The sequence below is a fragment of the Melanotaenia boesemani genome, chromosome 2, assembly GCF_017639745.1.
Source record: "Melanotaenia boesemani isolate fMelBoe1 chromosome 2, fMelBoe1.pri, whole genome shotgun sequence".
NCBI classification, from domain to species: domain Eukaryota; kingdom Metazoa; phylum Chordata; class Actinopteri; order Atheriniformes; family Melanotaeniidae; genus Melanotaenia; species Melanotaenia boesemani.
Window position 1 is genome coordinate 12,390,095 of NC_055683.1, and position 21,827 is coordinate 12,411,921.

The window sequence follows — 21,827 nt, forward strand, 5'->3', positions numbered from 1 at the left end:
CTGCTGCTGGTTTAAAAAGCTCTGAATGGTTTAGGACCAAAATACATCAGAGACCTCTTGACCCATTATGAACCTTCCAGACCCTTCAGGTCACCTGGATCCGGTCTCTTATCAGTTCCCAGAGTCAGAACTAGACACAGAGAAGCTGCATTCAGCTTCTATGCTCCACATGTCTGGAAAAAACTCCCAGAAAGCCTCAGATCAGCTGAAACCCTCAGTTTATTTAAATCCAGGTTAAAGACCCTCCTGTTCTCTGCTGCATTTCACTAGTTTTTATTTAAAAGTTCAAATCTGCATCTGTTTCTTTTAATCTGGAATTAATAAACTTGTCCTTATTTTAAAACTGTTTTTATCATCTTCTTTCTTGTCCTTTCTCTTTTTTTTAATGTTAAATTATGTTTCTTATTTTCTGTAAAGTACTTTGAATCACCATCATTGAATAGTTCTTTACAAATAAACTTGCCTTGTCTAAACATTTTGTAGGCATTTCCAGGCAGTTACCACATAATTACCATAATATTACCATACTACTACCAAAAGTGACGGAATTTGAATCAGAGCGAAAGTATATCTTTAAGAAGGAGTTTACAGTTAATCTCTTACTGTATGTTTTTGACAGAGCAACAAGTTGGCTTTTACAGTCACACAAGACGTACAAAGAGAACAATGATGCCCACACCTGTTTGAACAGCAAGAAAAATGAATATTACATCGTTTTCAAAAGCTACTGCAAGGGAAGCTCGTCTGCTGTGGTGTTTGGAGAAATGATGTGTGAAAGACTGAAGGTTTCAGCTGTTGAAGCCGTCATTGATCAGACTGCAGTTGATCTCGCTGGAGAAATGAGATGCAGTCTCCCAGCATTCAATGGGAACAGACTGAACCTGGAGAAACATGTGTTGACGTCACTTGCAGAGAGAGAAGACTTCAGTCAATACAAAACCTACATCCAAAATCCAAAGAAGCAAGTAGAGGCTTTTATAAAAGAAGAAGCGAAGAAATACATCTTTACAAAGGAGAAAGATAAAGAACCGAAAATACTCAAGAAGAATGTAGATGACATCAATAAACTCATCAGACAAGCTTTGTTTGAAGCAACAGACAAAGTGAAGAAGCAGGAAGGAAACATAGACATGTGGGTAAAGGTGTTTTCCTCCTCACTGAACAACAAGCTGACACTTGATACCATTTTTTGTCAAAACTTCAGAGACATCAACAATTTTGACTTTCTTAAAGAAAAGTTAGAGAAAGGCCTTAAAACCGTCACTACGGAGATGATTCTTCTCCCACTGGATAAAGTGATGGAGTGCAGGCAGACACCTGATCAAATCCTCATTGATCAGCTGTGTAACTGCTGCTGGGAACGCTGTCCTTTCTGTGCAGCTGTTTGCACCAACACCCTGAAGGACCACAGTCCTGATAAACACAATGTTCCTTTTCATCGACCCTCTGGAGTTTCAGGATTTCACACAAAAGACACAGTGGATCTGGTCATTGATTTCTGCACCACATTAGTTGGAAGTGACAGAAACTTCTACCCCAGGCTTGACTCAGCGGCGTCGGTTCCTTACAAACAGTATCCAACTGCTGGGGATCCGCTTGCTTCATGGAGGATTACTGCTGATGAATCTAAGCTAACATACTGGAAATGGTTTGTATGTCACTTTCAGAAGGAACTGGAGGATTTCCATAACTTGAAATTCCAGGGTAAAGGAGAAATTCCCAATGAATGGAAAAGGTACAGCAAAGAAAAAATTTGAAAGTCTGGATGAAATACTTTCACTTTATTGTTAAATTTGTTTGTCTCTCATTACTGTAACTTACATGCTCCTTATTACCCTGTAACTTCAGTTATATTCTATTGTTACCTTGATGTACCCAGTGTTACTACCAGGATGTTGCCTGGTTATTACTTACATGGTATTACACATGGGGGTGCCTCTGGGCTCTTGGGTGCCTGGTGGGGTCAGTGGCTGCCGATCCTGACCACAGGGAGCTCTGGCCAGGGCTCTCTTCTGCCATAATTCAAAGTAAATAAATAACAGTAAATACATAAATGAATCAGATTATCCAGAGGAGCCTTATATCCATAAACCCCCCAGCACAACACAGCAACCAGGCTATCATTCAGCTTTCTATGATGCTGGACAGGACAGGTTAAAAAAAATTAAAATAAATCAAAACGAGCCAATAATTTCCATTAAATGGTAAGATTTTAACATCTAGTGTTGTTTATGTTCTATTGGAAATAAAATAGGGGTTGCAGAGATTTACACATCACTGTATTCTGTTTGTACATTTTACACAACGTCTCAACTCTTGGGATTGATGAGCTGCTGTAGCTACTGAAAAAGAATTACCACTGACATGTTATGCTCATATTAAGCCAGGAAATGAGAAATTATTTATTTTATTAATATATGAGAAACCAGAGAAAGTGTACAAATACAATAGCTGTGTTAATGTAATACACCACTACATAGTGTAGGATTAAATCTTTTTAGAAAAAAAAATCTAACATATATTTGAACATTATACAGGTTAGTACGGTTCCTGAAAAAAACAAAACACATTTACATTTTAAAAAACATTTTAAAAAGTTGAAAATAAATTACATTTAAAAAACACACATTTTGAAAACAAATTTATTTTTTATAAAGCACATTTGCAAATTTTAAAAAATATTCACATTTTAGGAAACAAATTTACAAAATATTAAACTCTTGTACACAAGTAAACACAAATCTGCACGAGCCAAAATACAAATACAACTCCTGAACAAATTAATAAAAGACTAAATAACCAAAGTGACGTGGAAGTTCAAACTAATGATTTGTAAGTTAGTTACATGCAGGACAACTTTGTTTTCAAACTTACAAATGTGTTTTATGAAATATAAATTTGTTTTCTAAATGCAATTTTGTTTTTGAATTTGTTAATGTGTTTTTTTTTTTTTTTTTTTTTTTTTTGTTTTTTTGTTTTGTTTTGTTTTTGTTTTATTAACTTAAATGTGTTTTGAACTTCTCAGCTACCGTAGGTTACAGTTAGGAGATTATGACATAGTCCTTCCTTGGATCAATATTACAAATGTACATGATGATAAAAAAAAAGTACAAATGATGTAGTAATGTATTAATATGAAACTATCTTCCAAATGCAGTGCTCTCTAATCCCAAGCTCAATTTCAACTCTTCAACCTAAACACGTTTCATGTGAACATTATGGTTAAGTAGTGTCCACGTCAATAGTCTGAAAATATGTCCAATAAATAAACTGTGTAATCACGTTGTAGCACAGCATGGTGGAGTTTTCAGGTCCAGATAGAAACCAAACTTCATACAAACTTCTTGTCCCTGCCTTGTCCATGTGTACCTGTTACTGAATGAAGAATGTTTACATGAAGGACTGACCAGCGACAGGATCAGGAACAATGTTCATGAGTTAGTGTTTGAGTATTAACATCTATACTTTGATCTCTTCCTCCTCATCTGGAAAGGCATATGGTGTTTTGTGGCCTTTGTAAAAAGCCGAAGAGGCGCCGTTGCTGCTCATCCTCGTTGCCTTTGTGAAGGACCCTCCACCGTAATGACGAGCCAGCATGTCAGCTGCCTTCTGGAACCTTTCTGCCTCCATCACAGGTTCCTCTCTGTGAGGAGACATGCTGGACGCATCGGGCGTCCTCACAGACCTGCCGTCCTCCTCTTGCTCTGTCCGGTTAGAACTATCTCTGCTGCTTACATTGTGACTGGATGACCCGCTGCACATGGACAAGTTGGGTGACGAGACTCCAGGTGTCTGCACAGGCGTCTTGGTTAGAGAGCTGTCATCATCTTTATCCTCCCCTCCTTCCTCTTCCCTCTCTGCTGCCTGGCTGTGACTGGATATTTGGAGGGAGCTGGTGCTGTCAATCAAGCTCAACACCTCGGTCATAAGAGAAGGACCTAAATCCACCGTGAACGAAGCGAGGGAGTCGGAGCGAGTCAGTGTGACGCCACCGTTGTCTGTTGGAGACCCTCTACAGAAGTCTCCATCTTGAATCTGCCTTTCAAGTCGAGGAAGGCGAGGCAGAGTGACAAATCCAGACTGGACACCTGGAAACAAAAAAACTGTTCAGTTAGAATCAAGTTTCTAAATCTGAACTACAAGCTGCAAAGTTGAGGCTTTAGTCCAGCAATTCAGCTCCTTCACCACAAGGTGGCAGTATATATCAACACAAGAAGAGAGTCTGGGTATTTTCTATGGCCCCCCACACACAGATAAAACTTCTTCATCTTTATTCTTTTAACTGTCAGGCAGTTAATGATGAGGGGGTTATTGACGGGGAAACTTTAGGGGAGGTTTTATGCCACTGAAAGGGAGAGGAAAGACTAAGATGTATGAGAGGGTATAAATTATTAGAATAATGATGAGTAAAAACTTTACCTAAAGAGAAATTGTATTAAAGACTAAAATCAATACAGGGTTGCATTGGTGTCTGTTTAAATAAGATAAATTAAATAAAATGACCAAATAAGCTCTCTGAATATTTTCCAGAGTTACGTCACCCCATTTTGAAAAATTCCTTTTGAACTGGATAATAAATCCGAACAGGGAAAGCGGGGATTTCCATCCACTACACGCTGCTGTCTGACAAGCTGTGATTGGTCAGCAGATCTAACAAAATGGTGTGTTTATGCTTGTTCGTTCAGGCGGACACACAGGCGTGCAGAGATGACAGGAAATGCCGCGGTAAGTTTCTCTGTGTTTAGCAAACCAGCTGTGTGTGTTTGTGATTACAGACCTAATTGTGTACAGGTGTTGCCAAGGTGATCCCAGATGACTCAGAAGAAGCCCGCATGTTTGCCGGTTGTCTTGGAGGAATGTGGGAAAGATGTTAAAACGAGGTGTTTGTGAGTCTGCTGACATTTATGGTTCTATTCAAGCTGCAGACTGAGGAGTGCAAACAGATTCTACAGTAACAGAGTCTCACTGGAACAGATTATAATTTCTCTTAAGGGAATTAATTAAATAACTATTTGTTAATTTCATTAGATCCAGTTTGTCCTTGTTTGTGTTCATTATTACTCTTGTTTGGGGAACAAATTGGTCCAAGTTGTATAAAGATTTCTTTTCTTTCATTTGTATGTTTTATATTTTTTGTATTTAGAAATTATATTTTCAGAAATAAGTAAATATTTCATATTAATAAAAAATACATTTATATTTTGTATATGTTGTGTTTTCAATTTGAGTTTCACTTATTATATACCTAATATACTGTATTTAAAATATAAATTTTAATTATTATAATGTAAATATAAATATATTTATAAATACATACATTTATATATTAATAAACCATAAATTTCTTTCTATTTATAAAATATTTTTAAATTAAAATACAAATAAATAAATAATTATAATCAACAGTTATTTTTAAATCATGTATTTGCATTTAAAATGTTTCTAAAACATGTATTTATAAAAGTTTTATATTAATAAAAAAAGTCTACATTTATATACTTTTTTATTTTTGTTTTATATTTTTATATATACAAATACTAAAATACTGTATCTGAGATATTCATACGTTTGTGTAAATAAATATATTTACATATTAACATAGATTTTGTATAATCTTTCTCAATTTGAAAATATTTTGTATTAATTTTAGCTATTTATATCATTTTGTTTTGTATTTTTGTACCTTGGTATAATGCAAAAATACAGTTTGATAAATTCCTTTCATGTTGTTCAAAAGTTTTTAATTTAATACAGTTCTGATAATTTAATAATATTTAATATTTAATAATTGAGAATTTAAGCTTCAAGGTTAAATAAGTAGAGGACAATATAATAAAACCAAAACCTTCACCTTTTCCAGTTTAGACTAAATAAAAAAAATCTTATATATAACAATAATAATAATAAATAACACCCTGCCTGTGAAACAGTGTTTACGTGTTCCCAGTCATATTATTAGTTCTACCTTTATTTCATTTACCTGGGAGCCTTACCAGCATGTGTGCTGCTTCTCTGGGTGGACGTGTGACTAGTAAAGATGATTTGGTGTAAATTAATCTGTGGCACTGAAGATCATGCTCTATTGTCTTCTTAATAAACCATCATGTTTGAGCACAAGCACCACCGGTACCTTTTCTCTGCTCACTTTTAATGAAGATAATCTCTTTGCTAAGATGCTTTACATGGACCCCATGCTGGGAGTGATTATCTGCATTATCTCACCATATGTGCAGAAGGAATCGTCTGTGGAGCTGATGGAGCTGGGGAACAGCACCCTCTGTAGGCACCCATTGGCAGAGTCCACGTTCAGCTGAGGCAAAGAGATGGCATTCTTGATGATGGGTGAGACGTCTGGTGGAGGGGAGGGCAGGTCTCTGGAGCCGGCTCGCGGCCGTGGCCCAGAGGTCCTCCGTACATTGCGGAAAGTGCGTGTGAAGAAGCCGGTTGACTTGGAGCTGTTTGCTGAGTCCGGACTTCCTGGCTCCCTGATGCCCCCGTAGTTGCTAAGGAAGGAAGTGTCACCAAACACATCCCCGCCGCGGCCAACGTGCATGGTGTGTCGGAAGTCCCCCAGCGGTGGGCTGATCATGTCCACTGAGAGGTCGCTTTTAAAACGCCGTTTCCCTTGAGAGCCAGCAACAAGGCCTTTAAACCCTGGCAGTTTTCCCAGACTCATTGCGGAAGAAAAGTGGCGTAATTTCCCTTTAAACTGAATGAGAACGTCTGAATTCTGAGTGCATGTCAGTCAAGTCTGAAATCCAGTTTTGGGTCCACTGCAAAACCAGAGAAAAAAATAATTAAAATGCCTGGACGATGAAGACAAAACACACAAGTATGTGGTTGTTCACTCAGCAGAAATGTGTGTAAAATCCATTTTTCATACAATCCCAGCCAACTATTCATCCACCACAGCCCACGCTTTCTCTTTTGGAAATACACTCCGAGATGCCAAAATAGATATAAATTCTGTTCTACCCCTAAATCCCGTTCTGTTCCTTGTCTTCCTCTCACTGATTTGCTTTTTTAAAAACAGCCAAACTCCCTTTTTTTTGCACAGCAGCAGCTTTCAATCATGAAAAAAATAACAAAAATAAGATAAATTACAAGGCCGTTCTCTGTTTCCGCTGGTTACCACAGCCCATGTGGTTGGAGAGTTTGGGGCAGACTGGGCACTGCTCACATTTGGTTCAGTGAGCATCTACAAATACAAAATCAGCCACATCTGTAAATACACGGAGATGTGAATTCAACCAAACAATAATAATAATAAAAAAGAAAAGAGCTGGTGCTTACACTGAGTTCTCTAAATGTCATGTTGAAGACATGGAGAAGTGTCTAAACTTACATTTCACTTGCAACACTAAGAGGATCACCTCACCAGGAAGCCTCGTGAAGCTGAAGTATGTTTGATTTGCATTTACCTCAACTAAAAAGAGTTTATGAAGTGCAGCGTTTCAGGGAGAAAGCAAACACACATGTTAAAGTTTATAAACAAGCCCATAAAGTAAACCAAAAGGAACTTAGTCTCCTCACTGGCCTCCGGTGTGACTCAGTTTTCTGTTGTTTCATCCTTTACTGACCAACCTTTGAACACTGTATGCACTTTTTAAAGCAGAAAATAACATTTCTTCCCTTCGAGTACTGATCAAGGAAAATTATCAACATTTCACCTGGCTTCTTGTTTATGGTTCAGAAACCTGCAGCAGGTTTAATTAATCTTATATGTTTTTCAAAGTAATCATTACTGAAACACAGCAGATCCTGTTGTTATTGTCCATGAGGCTTTTAACTGATCACAACTTCTGAGAGGATCTCAAGTACCTCATCAATGGACTTGTTCTGCACTTGTGCTCCTCAGCGGTCAAGCGGAAAAAACAGAGGTCCACGGTCATGCTCTGTCTCCCACTAAAAAGGCTGATCCGTGTGTGTGGCACCACACCGTTCATGACACATCCTGCCCCCAGGTTTGTCCCCTTCGGTTCCGGCTTCACTGGTTCTTCAGTCCAAAGATGCAAGTCCTCAATGAAGACTGTCAGAGCGAAGGAAAAAGAAGGGTGCTGCGTTCTTCCAAAGAGTAGTAAAATAAAGTGTCGTAATCCAGCAATTGTTTCGTCTGCATCGTCCTGGAAGAACGATAAAGCTCCTCCAGGATTGTCCGTGCACTGGATTAGCTGCTAATCCCCCGTGTCTTCCCTCCCTTCTGACTCCCTCACCCGGTCTCTGCCTTCTTCAATCCACTTAGTTCCTCAATGTTTTCCAGGTGGTGGTGGCGGGGGGTCTCTGTTTCCATCCAGTTCACATTAGAGCAGCTAAGGACCAGAGAGAGAAAAGTAGAGGAGGTGTCAGTGGTACACAAACAAATACATTAGGCAGGTAAAACTTTTAAAAGTGGTTGATGCTGTTGCCTCAAGAGTCAAGAGACTGAATCTGACTTTTCTGGGGTTTTTAGAGCAGTCTTCAGTCAGTTAGCTTTTACAGTTGCCTACCCTGTGTAATATTTATTTAAACAATAAAACTGACATCTATTTTTTACATGATATATTTATATTCACTTTTCCAAAGGAGAATCTAAAGCCAAGTGGTTGTGTTTGTCCTGGAAAACCTTCTTCCTGCTGGAGAAATGAAACCAAGGCAAGGGAGCGCTGCTAAGCTCCGAACACGTGATTTCTCCGGGACACAGCCAGTGTTGGATTAACGTCGCAGGCTGCTGGAGCTACTTGCCGAGGACGCTGGCTGGCCAATCACGAACTGTGATATAACCACTTCAACCTGTCCTGGGTTAAGATCGCCTTCCATAACTTTGAGATAATCTGGTATTTTTTAACATTTCCAGGGCAAAAGTTCAGGGGAACAATTAAAAAAACAAGGTATAATAAGGGCAAAGATCTGTAGAAGCTTTTATTTTGGGGGAGGTGTGTGTCTAGGAGGATGGATATATGGATTCTAACTGCTGCCTGACAACTTCTGACCTCACAGCTGAGTAACACGTAGCTTAAGGTGGTGATTAAGGCTTGTGGCTTGTAGAAGGTGAAAGACTGATAAATGGAGAGACACTGTCAATTTCAACACCAAGTCTGGATTTAACATCTTAAACTCTACCTTGCTCTCCTAGCCTGAACCCTGCATTTCACTCATCCAATGTGTAATTTTACTGTTTTACACAATACAATTAACGTGTTTTTTTTTTCTTGCTCCTCTTGCTGCCAAATTCTTCAACCCTCATACGAGCCTCCTGTGTGATTTTCTTCTCCTCTCGTGACTTTGCGAGCAGCAGATTCCCTTTAAATGTAAAATTAGCTGTAACAGCAGCACATAAATTCACTTTGGGAACTTCATTCTCCAATTTGGCCTCTTTAGAAACATAGTGGAAGACATTTAAACCTGTTAAACATGGTATTTATCTCTAAACTGTACCTGCAGGCATCAGTAAACGAGCCTGTTTCACATGAGCTGCCTGACTGATTGCAGACACGGTGGTTGGCCAGAGTAACGGGAATGTCGTGCATTTAGGAGAACAGACCGGACGGCCTCTATTACGGCCATCTGAGGACGCTGATGAAAAACACATTTTTACCTTCTGTGTTTTATTCCCCCCTCAAACTTTTTTTAAAAGTCTGTCTTCAATCTGTCTGCTTGGTTTTTTTTTCCCCTCCTTCACAAAAATACCAGCTATCCAACCTGCATCCCTTCTGTTACTCTCCTCCACCGAAAGCAGATTTACAGTGTAAGTCAGACATGTTGCAGGACAACCACAGACAGGGCTCCGATGCCATTTGAGGGGTTGCAGAATAGCTGCGGCTCAGAAATGAATAAATTTGTGGACTGTACACAGATGTACACAGATGCAGTGTGTGTAGCAGTGGGCCAGCACCGAGGCCGCTTCCTCCAACTGAACCGGAGGGCAGTGGTCGCACCAAAAAGCTGTGGTTGAGTTCAGAACTCCCTGACCATTACACACAGCTTCAAAATATAACATGCACTCAGTTTGCAAGGATTTACTGCAACGTGGCATTGCACTTCATTCCCTGCAAGACTTCTGAACATGAAGCTACATGATTGGTACATTGGAACATGATGCATGCATCTGACTGCAAGCACATTGGTACATGTGGTATTTGTGTCAGTTCTGAACTGTGCTTGCAAACAAACTTTCCTATTCCCTCCACACTCACACTTTCCTTCATGGTATGAGGCAAACAGAATAGCTCAAAAGAAGAATTGGACATATTTACAATGTACACATACTGTAAAGAAACTAGCAGAACAAAAGCAAAGTAAGCAAACAAATCAGCCTTTGTGGGCAGCTTTAGGTTTGCAATGATTCACTAGTTTCATGAATTCTTTTTTTATATGTGGTACTTCTGTCAACAAACCTCAGAGGAAATAAGGTCAAGCAAGAGTAATGTGCAAACATATCTCACTATTCAAAGTGCAGTCTAACAAAGAGCATAAGGAAATGTTGCTCCTCCAAACTTCCACCCAGCAAACATAAACAGGGATGTGCAGCTAATGAAAGATAAAACTGTCTGTTAAAAGTCACCTTAAAAAATGTTTAAAAATCAGAAGTTATATTTTCATTTATTCAATACTTAAGTAAAACACTGTAACTTACTATTAAGTAAAGTATTTCTGTGTTATATAGAAGGTTTAAGCATATTTTGCTCATTGACCTGTTTACTTCTTTGACAAAAGGCATATTAAATCATTTCCTCACACACACTGGCCTCAGACCTCAGCATTATACAAGCCTTCTGTCTAATAAGCTTACCATCCAAATTTATAGCAGCAGCTCAGCTTTGGAGTTAAACAACTTTGAGTCAATAGTAGACGAATGAAACTGAACCCTTTACTTTAGCTGAGTGTATTGTTAATGTTTTGGTATTTTGTTACAGACTTGCTCCATACTGGGGGAGTTAAAAGTCTGGCTTTAGTCCACGATTTGTTATATGACTCAAAACTGCTTTTTTAGTTCTGTTCATTTAGTTTACGTTTTAAAGTTTTTGCCTTTTAGCCTTTAATATTATGCATATGAAGTCATACAAGGTTGTTCTATGTTGTTCTTTCACTTTACAGCCCACTCACTGAGATTTGTGACACCATGACTGCATTTGTCATGTTTGATCAGTCATGGATAAACAGTGTATGACTGGTTCAAAACTGACACACACTGGGGGAAATCCTTAACCTGATTTTTTTAAGTACTTCTGTCTGTTTTAGTTCTCAGCAGAGTTTAATAAGTCACAATTTTTTTAGCAAGATACTATATTATATCACTTAGATGGACAAAGATTCCCCTTGTTTACAAGCACACCAAAAATCTGATCACTGTCTGATTTCTGGAGTTATCAGATTATTCAAGTCATCTTACAAACAGCATAATGTGATGTTTTATCAGACAACAGCTGTTATGTGATTTTGAGAAATCAAATCAACACACCTAAGTTTTTCCAAAATACTCAAACGTTTTTAAGCATGCATGCGCTAAATCTGATTCATTTATTTTGTTTAGCAGTCAGAACAGCTGTGTCTCAATTCAGGTTCTGCACACTTCAAAGCGCAGATTCGTCGGCTCCATGCGTCACCGTGGTGCGCCAAGCACTGTCCCAATTCAAAGGAGCCTCTGAATCCACCCTGCAAACCCGTACTTCGCCTGGCCTCAACGCTGCTGGTGATGCATCCTTTGCAGCCTGTTTACTCCTAGAATTCATTGCGCACAAGAGGCAGCAAATGAGCAACCAAGATCAGAAGAATACTTCTTTTTTTTTTCTCTTTTTTACTACACTTTAGTATAAACATGACTAAACCAAGTACATTAAAACATTTCTGTTAAACGGTGGCATTAAAATGTTGTAATATTTGATATGGGATGATGATCTGTGGATTTTTAAGGGGTTAATGAAGTTTCTACCGACTGGAAAACAACAGAGCATGTTTTTGTTTTGTTTTTGTTGTTTTTTTACATAATTACTTGGTCGGTGTTAACATTTGCTAAAGTGTCCTATGATATGTAAACGGTCATTTCAGAGGTTTACGTGATTCAGCGTCCTACGTTGCTGTTATGGGAAATTCTTGTTGGCTAGGTAGGCTGTCCCATTCCACGAACGTTAGGCGGACTTCGGAGTGTGCAGACTACAGAGGACACTGCGTAGCATACGTAGTCTGCACACTCCGAAGTGTGCTGTCAAAGAATTTGAACGCAGCTGTTATGAGTAGACAACAGATGCCTGTTGCTTTTATTTATTTTATTTATTTCAGACACATCAGCTATAAAAATAAAGCCAACCATTGTTTTTACTTGTGGAGTAAAGATGCAGGACAGTAGCAGTGTGTAGTATATTTTACAGGCCTGTTAGCTCACACACAGCTAATGCTAAAACCATGCATGGGCAACAAGTAGATGTTTTGGAAATATCACTAAGTTTGAGTCTTACGCAACTATGTGCGTATGTTCTCTGATAATGGACTGAAAAATGTAAGCCATTGTTTTTTAATGTAAACACATCAGATCAGATGACTGAAATTATCTGATGGTCAGGGTTAGGGTAAATTCTAACTATTTGCTGATTACACTATTTCTGGCATGGTATGATTTTTTATTTGATTTAATTTGATGCAAAAAATATTACTACAATGTGAAGTTTTTTGTAAATTCAAATTCTGCATGTAGACTTACAGTATTTAGCTCCACACTCGCATGCACTGTGAAGGCCTACAACTTGTGTGTTACAATTGATGTACTTACTAAAAACAAAAATAGTCTTGAGCATAAGCTTGAACTTTAGTGCACATATCTAACCTTAGATAAATTTTAGACCTTCGAGGCGTTTTTCTTCTTCTTTTAGCCCGTTGTAAGTGATGTCATGGACCATTGCATGAATATTTGATCATGCTCATATATGTGTAGTTTATGTCTGTTGGAGGAAAGAGAAGAGACTGTGTCCTGCTGAAAGATACTTCAACAGTCCAGATGTTTTAAGAGCAGTTTAACCATGATGCCACATCTCTGACAGGGCTGCCCAGATGTGGAGGAGTTGTTCCCTGGTTTAGATGGAGGACAGAAACCAATTGATTTTGAATGTTTCCAGCAAACAGCATAGCTTCATATCATTTCAAGCATGCCAAAAAGCAACCCACTACTGGCTTGACAGGCTTACAACCTATCATATTGCAGCATTATAAAAAAAACTCGAATCACCACTGAATTAAGGGGAAGTAATGCTGATTAAAGGGATGTTCACGCAAGACTTACTTCAGTGACTCAGCGTTGCAGACAATAATTCAACGCTGGTTAAATAAAGGTGATCTGAGCATTCATGATTTTTGTTTTCTCCAAGTCTGATACCTTTTTTGCTACAACTGCTCGTCTTATTGCTGCACTCTCAGCCACAATCACAGTACTTTTGGACCAACAGCAACATGCCTGAGAGACATAAAGTTGTGTCAATAAAGTCACGGCAACAACAGAAACGTGCGAAGGTTTTATAATTACGCAGATTACGCAGCTGCTGATGCTTTTCTTGTTGTTCTCTTCATAAAAACTCACAGATTCACGTTTTTCTTTTAGAAAACCAACACGAATGCATCTAAATTGGACGACAGGGGCGCATTGGCACCCACGGTACTCAAAATGCATCAAAGGGCATCAAAATGTCTGCAAAGTCTGACCTTAAAATAAAGGCAGCGCGCGGTCTCTTCACACAGTGACGTTCTCAACGCTCCTTTTCTTCGTCATCCTGCTCGGTTTGAGGTTTGCACCGTATGTTTCCGCTTGGACACCAGCGTAGCATCAGCGCTGCAGTGAGGAGGCTGATCTGTTGCTGCTGCTGATGACAAGTGAACTGAAAGGAGACGGAGTGTGAAGGGAGGGGGAGGTGGGTGGACCGTTGGAGCGTCAGTGACTACACAATGATTGGTGTTAAGTGTATGAAGCCTTGAAAGTGTGAGGAATTGTGCAAGGAAATATGTAATAATTGTTACAAATGGGCTTAACATGATTACAAACTTGTGCTCCATTTAGTGAGTGATTCTGGTTAATTGCAAATGCTTGTTTGAATCCACAAACAAATATTAATAGCAATGTAAACACAAAAAATAACTTTATGCATGCACACATTACAAAGTGGCAAACTGAATTATTTGCAGACAGATTTTTACCTCAACCTTCATGTTCCTAATGGCTTTATATGCGCATGCATTCATAGCCTGACACACACACATAACATTGCTTTTGTGCAAGGATTAGCTTGTGTGCATGTTTTACCAGTACTGTACCAGTACAAGATATATAAAATACAATCTGAAACATGAGAGGTAGACAGATTAATATGTGACCATTGATGCATTCAAGCTTGAAACAATAGTTTGAGCAACCAGTTTTTATGTCTCTTTCTTTCAAACACACATTTGCAAGTATTGCAAAGCTACTCACATAATGGTTTACAGATTTGTAAACCATTTAATACACATTTGTAACCATTGTGAAACTATCTTCTCACCACACTGAAGTGTCTGCAAATTAGAGGTGACCACAGCTGAAGCACAGCAAATAATAACATTTTAATTTGAACAAAACTATGAAAACACATGTGTTTTAAACACTTCAGAGGTACAAAAGTGCAACAACATGGTGGTCTGAGGTCACCAAAGGAAATATGAGGGAGAATTACTCTGAGCACATTCTCATGTCACACTGCAGGCTCCAATAATAAACCACTGTGACTCTTCCCACACTGCTCTGCCAGTGTGTGGTTGTACTTGGAGGCTAAATATGGCAATTGTTTTTGTGTTTCTTTTGTTTTTTTTATCTTTTTCCTCCTTGTTTATCTGGTGTAAGGAGCTTCTCGGTGTCTGAACTCATCATCTTTGGTCTTCTCAGAGGAGGCTCATTTAATCAATCACTAGACAGATACCACCCCCTACACTACTGCACAAAAGTCTTGTCTCGTTCCTTTATAATTTGATTCCAAAGAGCCTTTTATCTAGGAATCTAATAATATTTCAAGCCATAAAAAGTAGCATAAAAAGGCAGCAGGCACAACTTAGCTCATTTTAAACAGTTTCTTTAGGCACTGTTTTAAGCAACATGCTGCAAAGATACCATTTGGTCCCATTTTTTGGGTTACAGCAACAAAGAGTTAAAAGAAAACACAATCTCATTAATCTCAGTCATAAACTAATCAATTTATACCAAGAAGATGATTCCCAAAGAGTTATCGGGTAATAATTTGGCATGTCTGAGCGGGATGTGCGGTGTGTCCTCAGCTGAAGAAGAAGCTGGACAAGTGAAAGACAAAAGAAGAAATAGCCTAAAGAAAAAACTACCTACTTAATATCTGAAAGTGATAGGAAAAAGTTCTGCAAACAGCACCTGATAGACACATCTGGACTTTCACTTGATCCAGTGAACGATGCATTTCTTTGATACCTCTTCGTTTTGCTCATATCCCCAGGGGTTCAGATATTTTCCCTGCTTCTCGTCCTCTCCCTTTCCCACACTGTCAAACTGCTCATAATTATCTGTGATGTCTCAATGGTCTTCTTGTCCACTACTCTTTGAGCCAATCAGTAAGTTCTCTGTCCTTTTAAAACTCAATTCTGTTGCCTCTTTCTCTTTTCATGTTGACTCTCATGCATCTCTGCTCTTTCCATTTTCCATCTTAAACCTACTAAGTTGTTTATCCACCACCAAAATCTGGACTCCTGAGATTCCTGTGCTATCCTTTTCCTCATGCCTTCATGCCATGTTCCACTCTGAGTCTATTCACCAAACGTTTCTAGTCTTATTCTTTTGATATTAATAAGTTTTGTTCCATATTTTCAGCTGTTCATTAAAACTTCATCAGACATGGTCTCTATGAAAGATTATTCTTAAAGGAGGTGTTTAGGCTCCCCAGAGCCTGGACCTTAACTTTATTCAAGCAGTGTAGGATCATCTTGACAGAGAACAGAACAAAAGGCAGAAAACATCAAAAGAAGATGTTTAAAAAGTCCTTTAAGGGGCCTGGAAAATTTTCTGAAGAAATGAAATGAAAGCTTGTCTAAGAGGGTTCAGTCTGTGTTGAAAAATGAAGGTGTTCATTGGCTTTCAAGCTTTTTAGAATGGTACAAACGCTGTATTTGTCCCACTCTGTATTTACTTTTACACATGCACATAATTCTTTTTTCATTGGCAAGTGGCTTAAGACTTTTACACAGAACTGTCTAGCCTGTGGTTTCATTTATCAGCAGTGAGGTTAATGCCGGCAGCAGCTGTTGCATTCGGAGAAATAACCTTTCGAAAGTTTAAAGATTCCTCCGGATGAACAGAATCCCAAACGTCTGAGTTGAAAAACAGAAATCAAAGTGAATATCCAGTGACCTGTGGCAGAGCAAGTGGAAACGTACCAGAGGATGAATTCATTCTGAGGGGCTGGGATGAAAGGGAAGAGGGAGCAGTGGTGTATATAGGAGAAGATGCTGGGGAGACGAGTTCTGTGCAAGAGGAAAATAAGAAGTGGCTGAAGAGAAACAGATGGGAAGGTGAGGCAGGCGTAGAGAACAGATATAGATGGGGGATATCGTCATGGCTGTGTGAGTCTGGGAGGGCGAGCATCTCCCACTGACAAGTTTCAGACACTCTCTGATGAATACTGACAAGCAGAAGGAGCAATAACAGGAAGCCATACACTTAAACTATCATGTTGAAAAGATAGCTCTCGCTGTCAAGAATCATGTGAAATAATATTTTGCTTCTTGTTGCATATTTAAGTTACGACAGGAATGAGAGCCTGTGTGCACGAAAGAAGACAAACAGACCAAAGGACAATGTTTGTGGGCAAAAAAAGGAGGCAAAGGAAAGGGTGGAGAGGAGGGAGTTCTAGTTAAACAGGATGAGACGTGTCAGCCAGACGAAGGTTTTCTTCACAGGAAATTACTTTCTCAAAAATCATAGAGGCAGCCAAGAAACTTAAACTCCTGTTAAGCAGTGAAACTCTTTAATTCCACATTCATTATATTCATTTATATAAACAAGTCAGGTATGAAATAGTGTAAAAGATTTACTCTGGGTTTCTCATAATCATCCAGGACACATCTGGGTAAAGATCAGATGTGTCTGAGCTCATTAAACTCAGATGTGCATTATCTCTGGAAATGGGACTGATCATGTTAAATGATTAAGCTGTAAGGTTGGGTTGATGAATACATGAAAGAAGCTGATCCTTGTGTCTTTGTTTGAACTGCACTCCTGTTTCCTTGGATTCTAGCCTGCCAGGAAGCTGAAAGTTGGCCCAGAGACAATAGAGCATTGTAAAGTCAGTCTTCACTGCTTTCTAAGCTACAGCAGGACCACAGGAAGAGACACATACTGGAACATTTGGTAATAATACCTTGTTTTGAGATGGCTAGGCTAAATTTAGGACCCATGTTTAGCAAAAGAAAAAACAACTTCCAACATAATTTCCATTTTTTAAACAATTTCTTGTTTTTTTTTTACTGTAATTATATACAGTGTTTACATCTTTTTCTTCTAACTATGATTTAAAACTTCAAGAATTTTTCACAAGGCTCCTAAAAATTAATAAATAGACCGCAATTACACAAATGAAACAGAAATATTAAACATGGTCAGTTGTTTATTAAGGAGAATTATCCAGTATTTTATATCTGAGAGTAAAACGTAAACCTTTTCTCTCTGCTGTGGCCTCCATGTGCAGCAGTATCACCGTCTTAATATTTGCAGTTGCTGCTCATCCATCATGCCTATTGGATTTGAACAAAATTCAGTTTATTCCTTAAAGGGCTGCATTATCACATGAATTGCAAACACTTCAAGTCCTTCCACTACATTTCTCCTAGACTAAAGTAAGGACGTTTATTTGACGGATCCAGATCATTAGTTTTGTTTCTCTTTTATTCCTGTTGCAGAGCAACTTGTATGTTTCCAGTGGCCTTATATCCTGTGACATCCAGTTTGCAGGTTCGGTGATATTACTTTAAAACAGTGGTTCCCAACCTATTTTCCTCGGGGACCCCCTTCATGCATTTACTAAAAAGCCTCAGACCCCCCTGCCCCACCCCATACTGAAACCATACTTGGTGTTATGCTTTCAAAAGTGCGATTCACCAATAATGGCAAGCCCTCCTGGACCAGACGTAGCTAAATGAGTCCAAACTATGATAATACCACCACCATATGTCACATATAGCTTGAGATTTTATTTGATTTTCTCAATATAAAGGTCAACTTTTGTCTCTGCAATATATGTTTCTAGCAGCTTTCTGATTTGTCTGCTTAGCTTTTAATAAGCTGGAGATAGGCTGCTGCGTTCCTCAGGGAGAGCTTTCTCTATGCAACCTTGGCACAGCCACTCTTATTTAATGTTCTCCTGCTGGTGGACCCATAAAAATCCTTATTAGCCAGCAGAGATCAGAGAGAGAGAGGATTTTAATTGTTCAGAATTGACCTTGCAGACTGCAAACACCAGGTTTTTTTCTCTTTCTTTTTGACTGTTCTTTACTGGCTGAATAACCCCTGATCTTTATTTCCTCCATTTGTCTATCTGACTGGATTGATGCTGCCCAAACTCTTTAAATATAGATTTGAGGCCTTTTCCAGACTGATAAGTATCATTTTTATTTGAGCAACTCTTCATGGGATGATAGATTTCCAGAAATATGAACAGTCAAAGTTAGACTTTGCTAGATTCTTGCTCTTGGAACAAAACAGGACACCACTGACTCTAATTTTCACCTTCGAATCACTTGCTAATCCTGGAGGATTATGTATTTTTTGTTCAGCATTGTTATGAATAGCAGGAGTTTCTGGCTGTGGACCTATGCCAACTTGTACTGAAAAAAAATATATATAATATTTTCATAATTTTTTTAAGTGAGCATAAATGTGCAATGGCAAAAATATTTTGCTTCAAATAATTGCAGGTAAAATAAAAACCTTTGGGACAATATACTGCATAGAACAGTAAAAGCAGAGTCTTGTGCAGTGGTCTAGTTGGACTTTTCCAAAAGCAGTTACAGTAAATATGAAGCAGAAACCAAAAGATGATGTCTGGGAGAAGTGGTGAGAAAGGAAACCAGTCATTGTTCTCCCAGACACACTCACTGATGCTGAGCTGCATATGGAAACAATGCAGACATCAAATATTGCCAAAGGTTTAAAAATTAACCAAACATCTTCTTGTAATCATAATGAACAACTCACATCCCCAAATTAGAACTTTCTCCACCTCTTTTAATTTATTCTTATTGTTTGTAAGAGTGTGATGTTTCCTAAAAGCCTGGGGAATGGGACCCAGCAGCAGGTGAGGCACATGGCAGATTTGTGACCTTGACTGTAAACAGTGAACCCTGGACATGAGCTTCAATATTTTACAAAACACAAAGACGGGGACACCCGCAGACCACAGTACAGCATACACTGAAATCTCAGCCTAAATATACACACTTAAATACCCTCGAGGCTAAAACGTGTTTTGCTTATCGTGACTGCGTTATTACTACATGGAACCCTGATCCTGTTTTAAGGCAACTTTTAGCATGCGGTTGTCAGTGATGCTTTTTTAACACAGTGTATCTGGAAGCCGAAGTGCAGTGGTTGGTAAAGCAGTCTTTGTCTGCAAAGCAGACGGGCGGTGGAGCTCAGATTTAAACGGCTGTGTTACACCCTGTAATTCAAACGTCAACTAAAACCTCACCACTTTGGAAGGAGAGTGACAGGAAGAGGAGCAGGCCAGGGGAAGAGTTTTCACTGCCAGCACACAGAATTATGTTTGTGTGTGGGTATTTGTCTGTGTTAGTCTATCTAAATTTGAAAAATACAGACTCAAAGCCACATAAGGAGTCAATCAGTGATGACTGATGGCATATCCTGTGTGTATGGAAGGGGTAAAAGTGTGGGAAAGAGTACAACGGGATAATACTTTGATTTCAGCATTACCTTTCCTATAGCGTGCACTAATATTTGTATTTTGCACTGTTTTAGTTGCATCCATCCATCTGCAAATACTGGTTGTATTAAATCAAATAAAATTCATTTGTAGAGCACATTAGAAAAGCTCTCAAAGTTGACCAAAGTGCATAACAATTATCAGAAACAAAAGACAAACAACAATAAGACATTCATAAAAGCAGATGCAATATATATATATATATATATATATATATATATATATATATATATATATATATAGATAGATAGATAGATAGATAGATAGATAGATAGATAGATAGATAGATAGAGAGAGAGAGAGAGAGAGAGAGAGATAGATAGATAGATAGATAGATAGATAGATAGATAGATAGATAGATATACATATATGTATGTATGTGTGTGTGTGTGTGTGTGTGTGTGTGTGTGTGTGTGTGTGTGTGTGTGTGTGTGTGTGTGTGTGTGTGTGTGTGTGTGTGTGTGTGTATACAGCAACAATATTAGCAACACCCTCATTTGTTAAGTAACACATTCAGAGTCTTTTGGTTTTATTTGGGGTTTTTTTTCTTACTCAATACAATCACAGCCTTTTGAGGTTTTATCAAGGTCATGACAAAACTGTTTGCTCCTCTTACAGTAGTCCATTGTTGATTTTGAAGTATGTTTCAGATCATTATATGGTTGCAGGAGCCTTCCTTGCCTTGTTGTACAAACACTTTAATACTTGTTTGTAGGACTTACAGGTGTTAGTGGAACCCATTCTTCACTGTGTTGAAACGTTCTCTGTCACCACTGATGCAACAAAAAACCCAAACCATGATAGACCTGCCTCTTTTAAACATACCTTTCCTCACTGCAGCTAAACTTTAACTTTAATACAGTACTTGTTTATAAAATGCACCAAACACATGGTTTCAGTTTTATTTACTAATTACTGCACCTGCAGTTTTCCTTCAGGGCTGTTTTGTTCCACACCAGATCTTCATTTTCACCCCTGCTCTGCAGTGCAACTTAGGCCAAACTAGTCTCTTAATGTTTCATCTTGTGTTTTTAGACGTCCTGCCACTTCAGCACGTTTGATTTGATTTAGTATCCAGCCTCTCATCAACACAAAGCACTAGAGATTCCCTCCAACACACCAATTAAAATTCATTTTAACAGGTATAAATAACAATTCAGCTGCATTTATAATCTGGTTTATTATCCTTGAAAGAAATCTGGCTAGTGGAAAGGAATATACCATGCACATTGGCTGGTGATCAAAATCATTGATTTAGAGCCTGCATGACAAAGATGTTCTGTAAACTCATGATGCTGAACTTTGTAGGAAAAACAAGAAAGTTTTTATCTGATGACTCATCCATGAAGGTCACTTTTGTTGCAAGCAGCAATGCAAATACAAGGTTCTCAGATCCTCTATCGTCCCTGTTACCTTCAATTTCTTGACATTAGCAGAGGAAACTACTAAATGTGTTTGTTTTTTTTTCCTCCTAGTCTTGAGGTGGCCAAGCTTCTGCGTTGTGCTCCTTTTTTTTAACACTAAAATTGTAACTCCATGTCTAATTTAATAAAACAATTTTCCATCTTTAAAAAGGTTCTAAATATTAGACTCTTCCTCTGTGAGTGCATGCAAATTTCGACACTACAAAAATATCCTCGAGTTCAAGCTCACCCCGTGATAAATAAACGCTCCTCAGCTGTAATTTTATGGTTTTGTTTTCCCAAGTCTCTTGTTTGCTTCAACAAGAATTCCTCGCCTTACTCTGACATTATGGTGTTACTGATGCTGAGTCCGTGTTAAACAGGAAATTGCATGGTATTAGTCTGGTATCCTTGCAAGATCTCAGAGAGGACATGCAGAGCCAACTACATGGGCCACAAGCATCTTATGTCATTACAGCAA

At 38.5% G+C, this 21,827-nt stretch overlaps 1 protein-coding gene across 2 annotated transcripts; it reads right to left on the reverse strand.

Annotated features, from left to right (window-relative positions):
* Window positions 1-2,967: 2,967 nt before the first annotated feature.
* cdc42ep1b (CDC42 effector protein (Rho GTPase binding) 1b) lies at window positions 2,968-13,821 on the reverse strand. 2 transcript variants are annotated; one of them, XM_041996433.1, is made up of 4 exons: window positions 13,666-13,821; window positions 7,822-8,309; window positions 6,223-6,773; window positions 2,968-4,088 (listed from the first exon to the last, which is right to left on the reverse strand). In XM_041996433.1, the coding sequence occupies exons 3-4, from the start codon at window positions 6,674-6,676 to the stop codon at window positions 3,460-3,462; spliced, it is 1,083 nt and encodes a 360-aa protein (XP_041852367.1). In that variant the 5' UTR covers window positions 6,677-6,773; window positions 7,822-8,309; window positions 13,666-13,821; the 3' UTR covers window positions 2,968-3,459. The 2 variants fall into 2 exon arrangements, with proteins under 2 accessions (XP_041852367.1, XP_041852376.1); XM_041996442.1 differs by lacking the exon at window positions 13,666-13,821 and having other exon boundaries at window positions 7,746-7,831.
* Between the last annotated feature and the right edge of the window lie 8,006 nt (window positions 13,822-21,827).

What these genes read in the sequence shown, in the direction of transcription:
- cdc42ep1b (XM_041996433.1), bottom strand. Translation starts at nt 6,676, where the DNA reads ATGAGTCTGGGAAAACTGCCAGGGTTTAAAGGCCTTGTTGCTGGCTCT. An exon ending in CGATTCCTTCTGCACATATG is followed by an intron (nt 4,089 to 6,222) that starts GTGAGATAATGC and finishes TTTTGTTTCCAG; the next exon opens with GTGTCCAGTCTGGATTTGTC.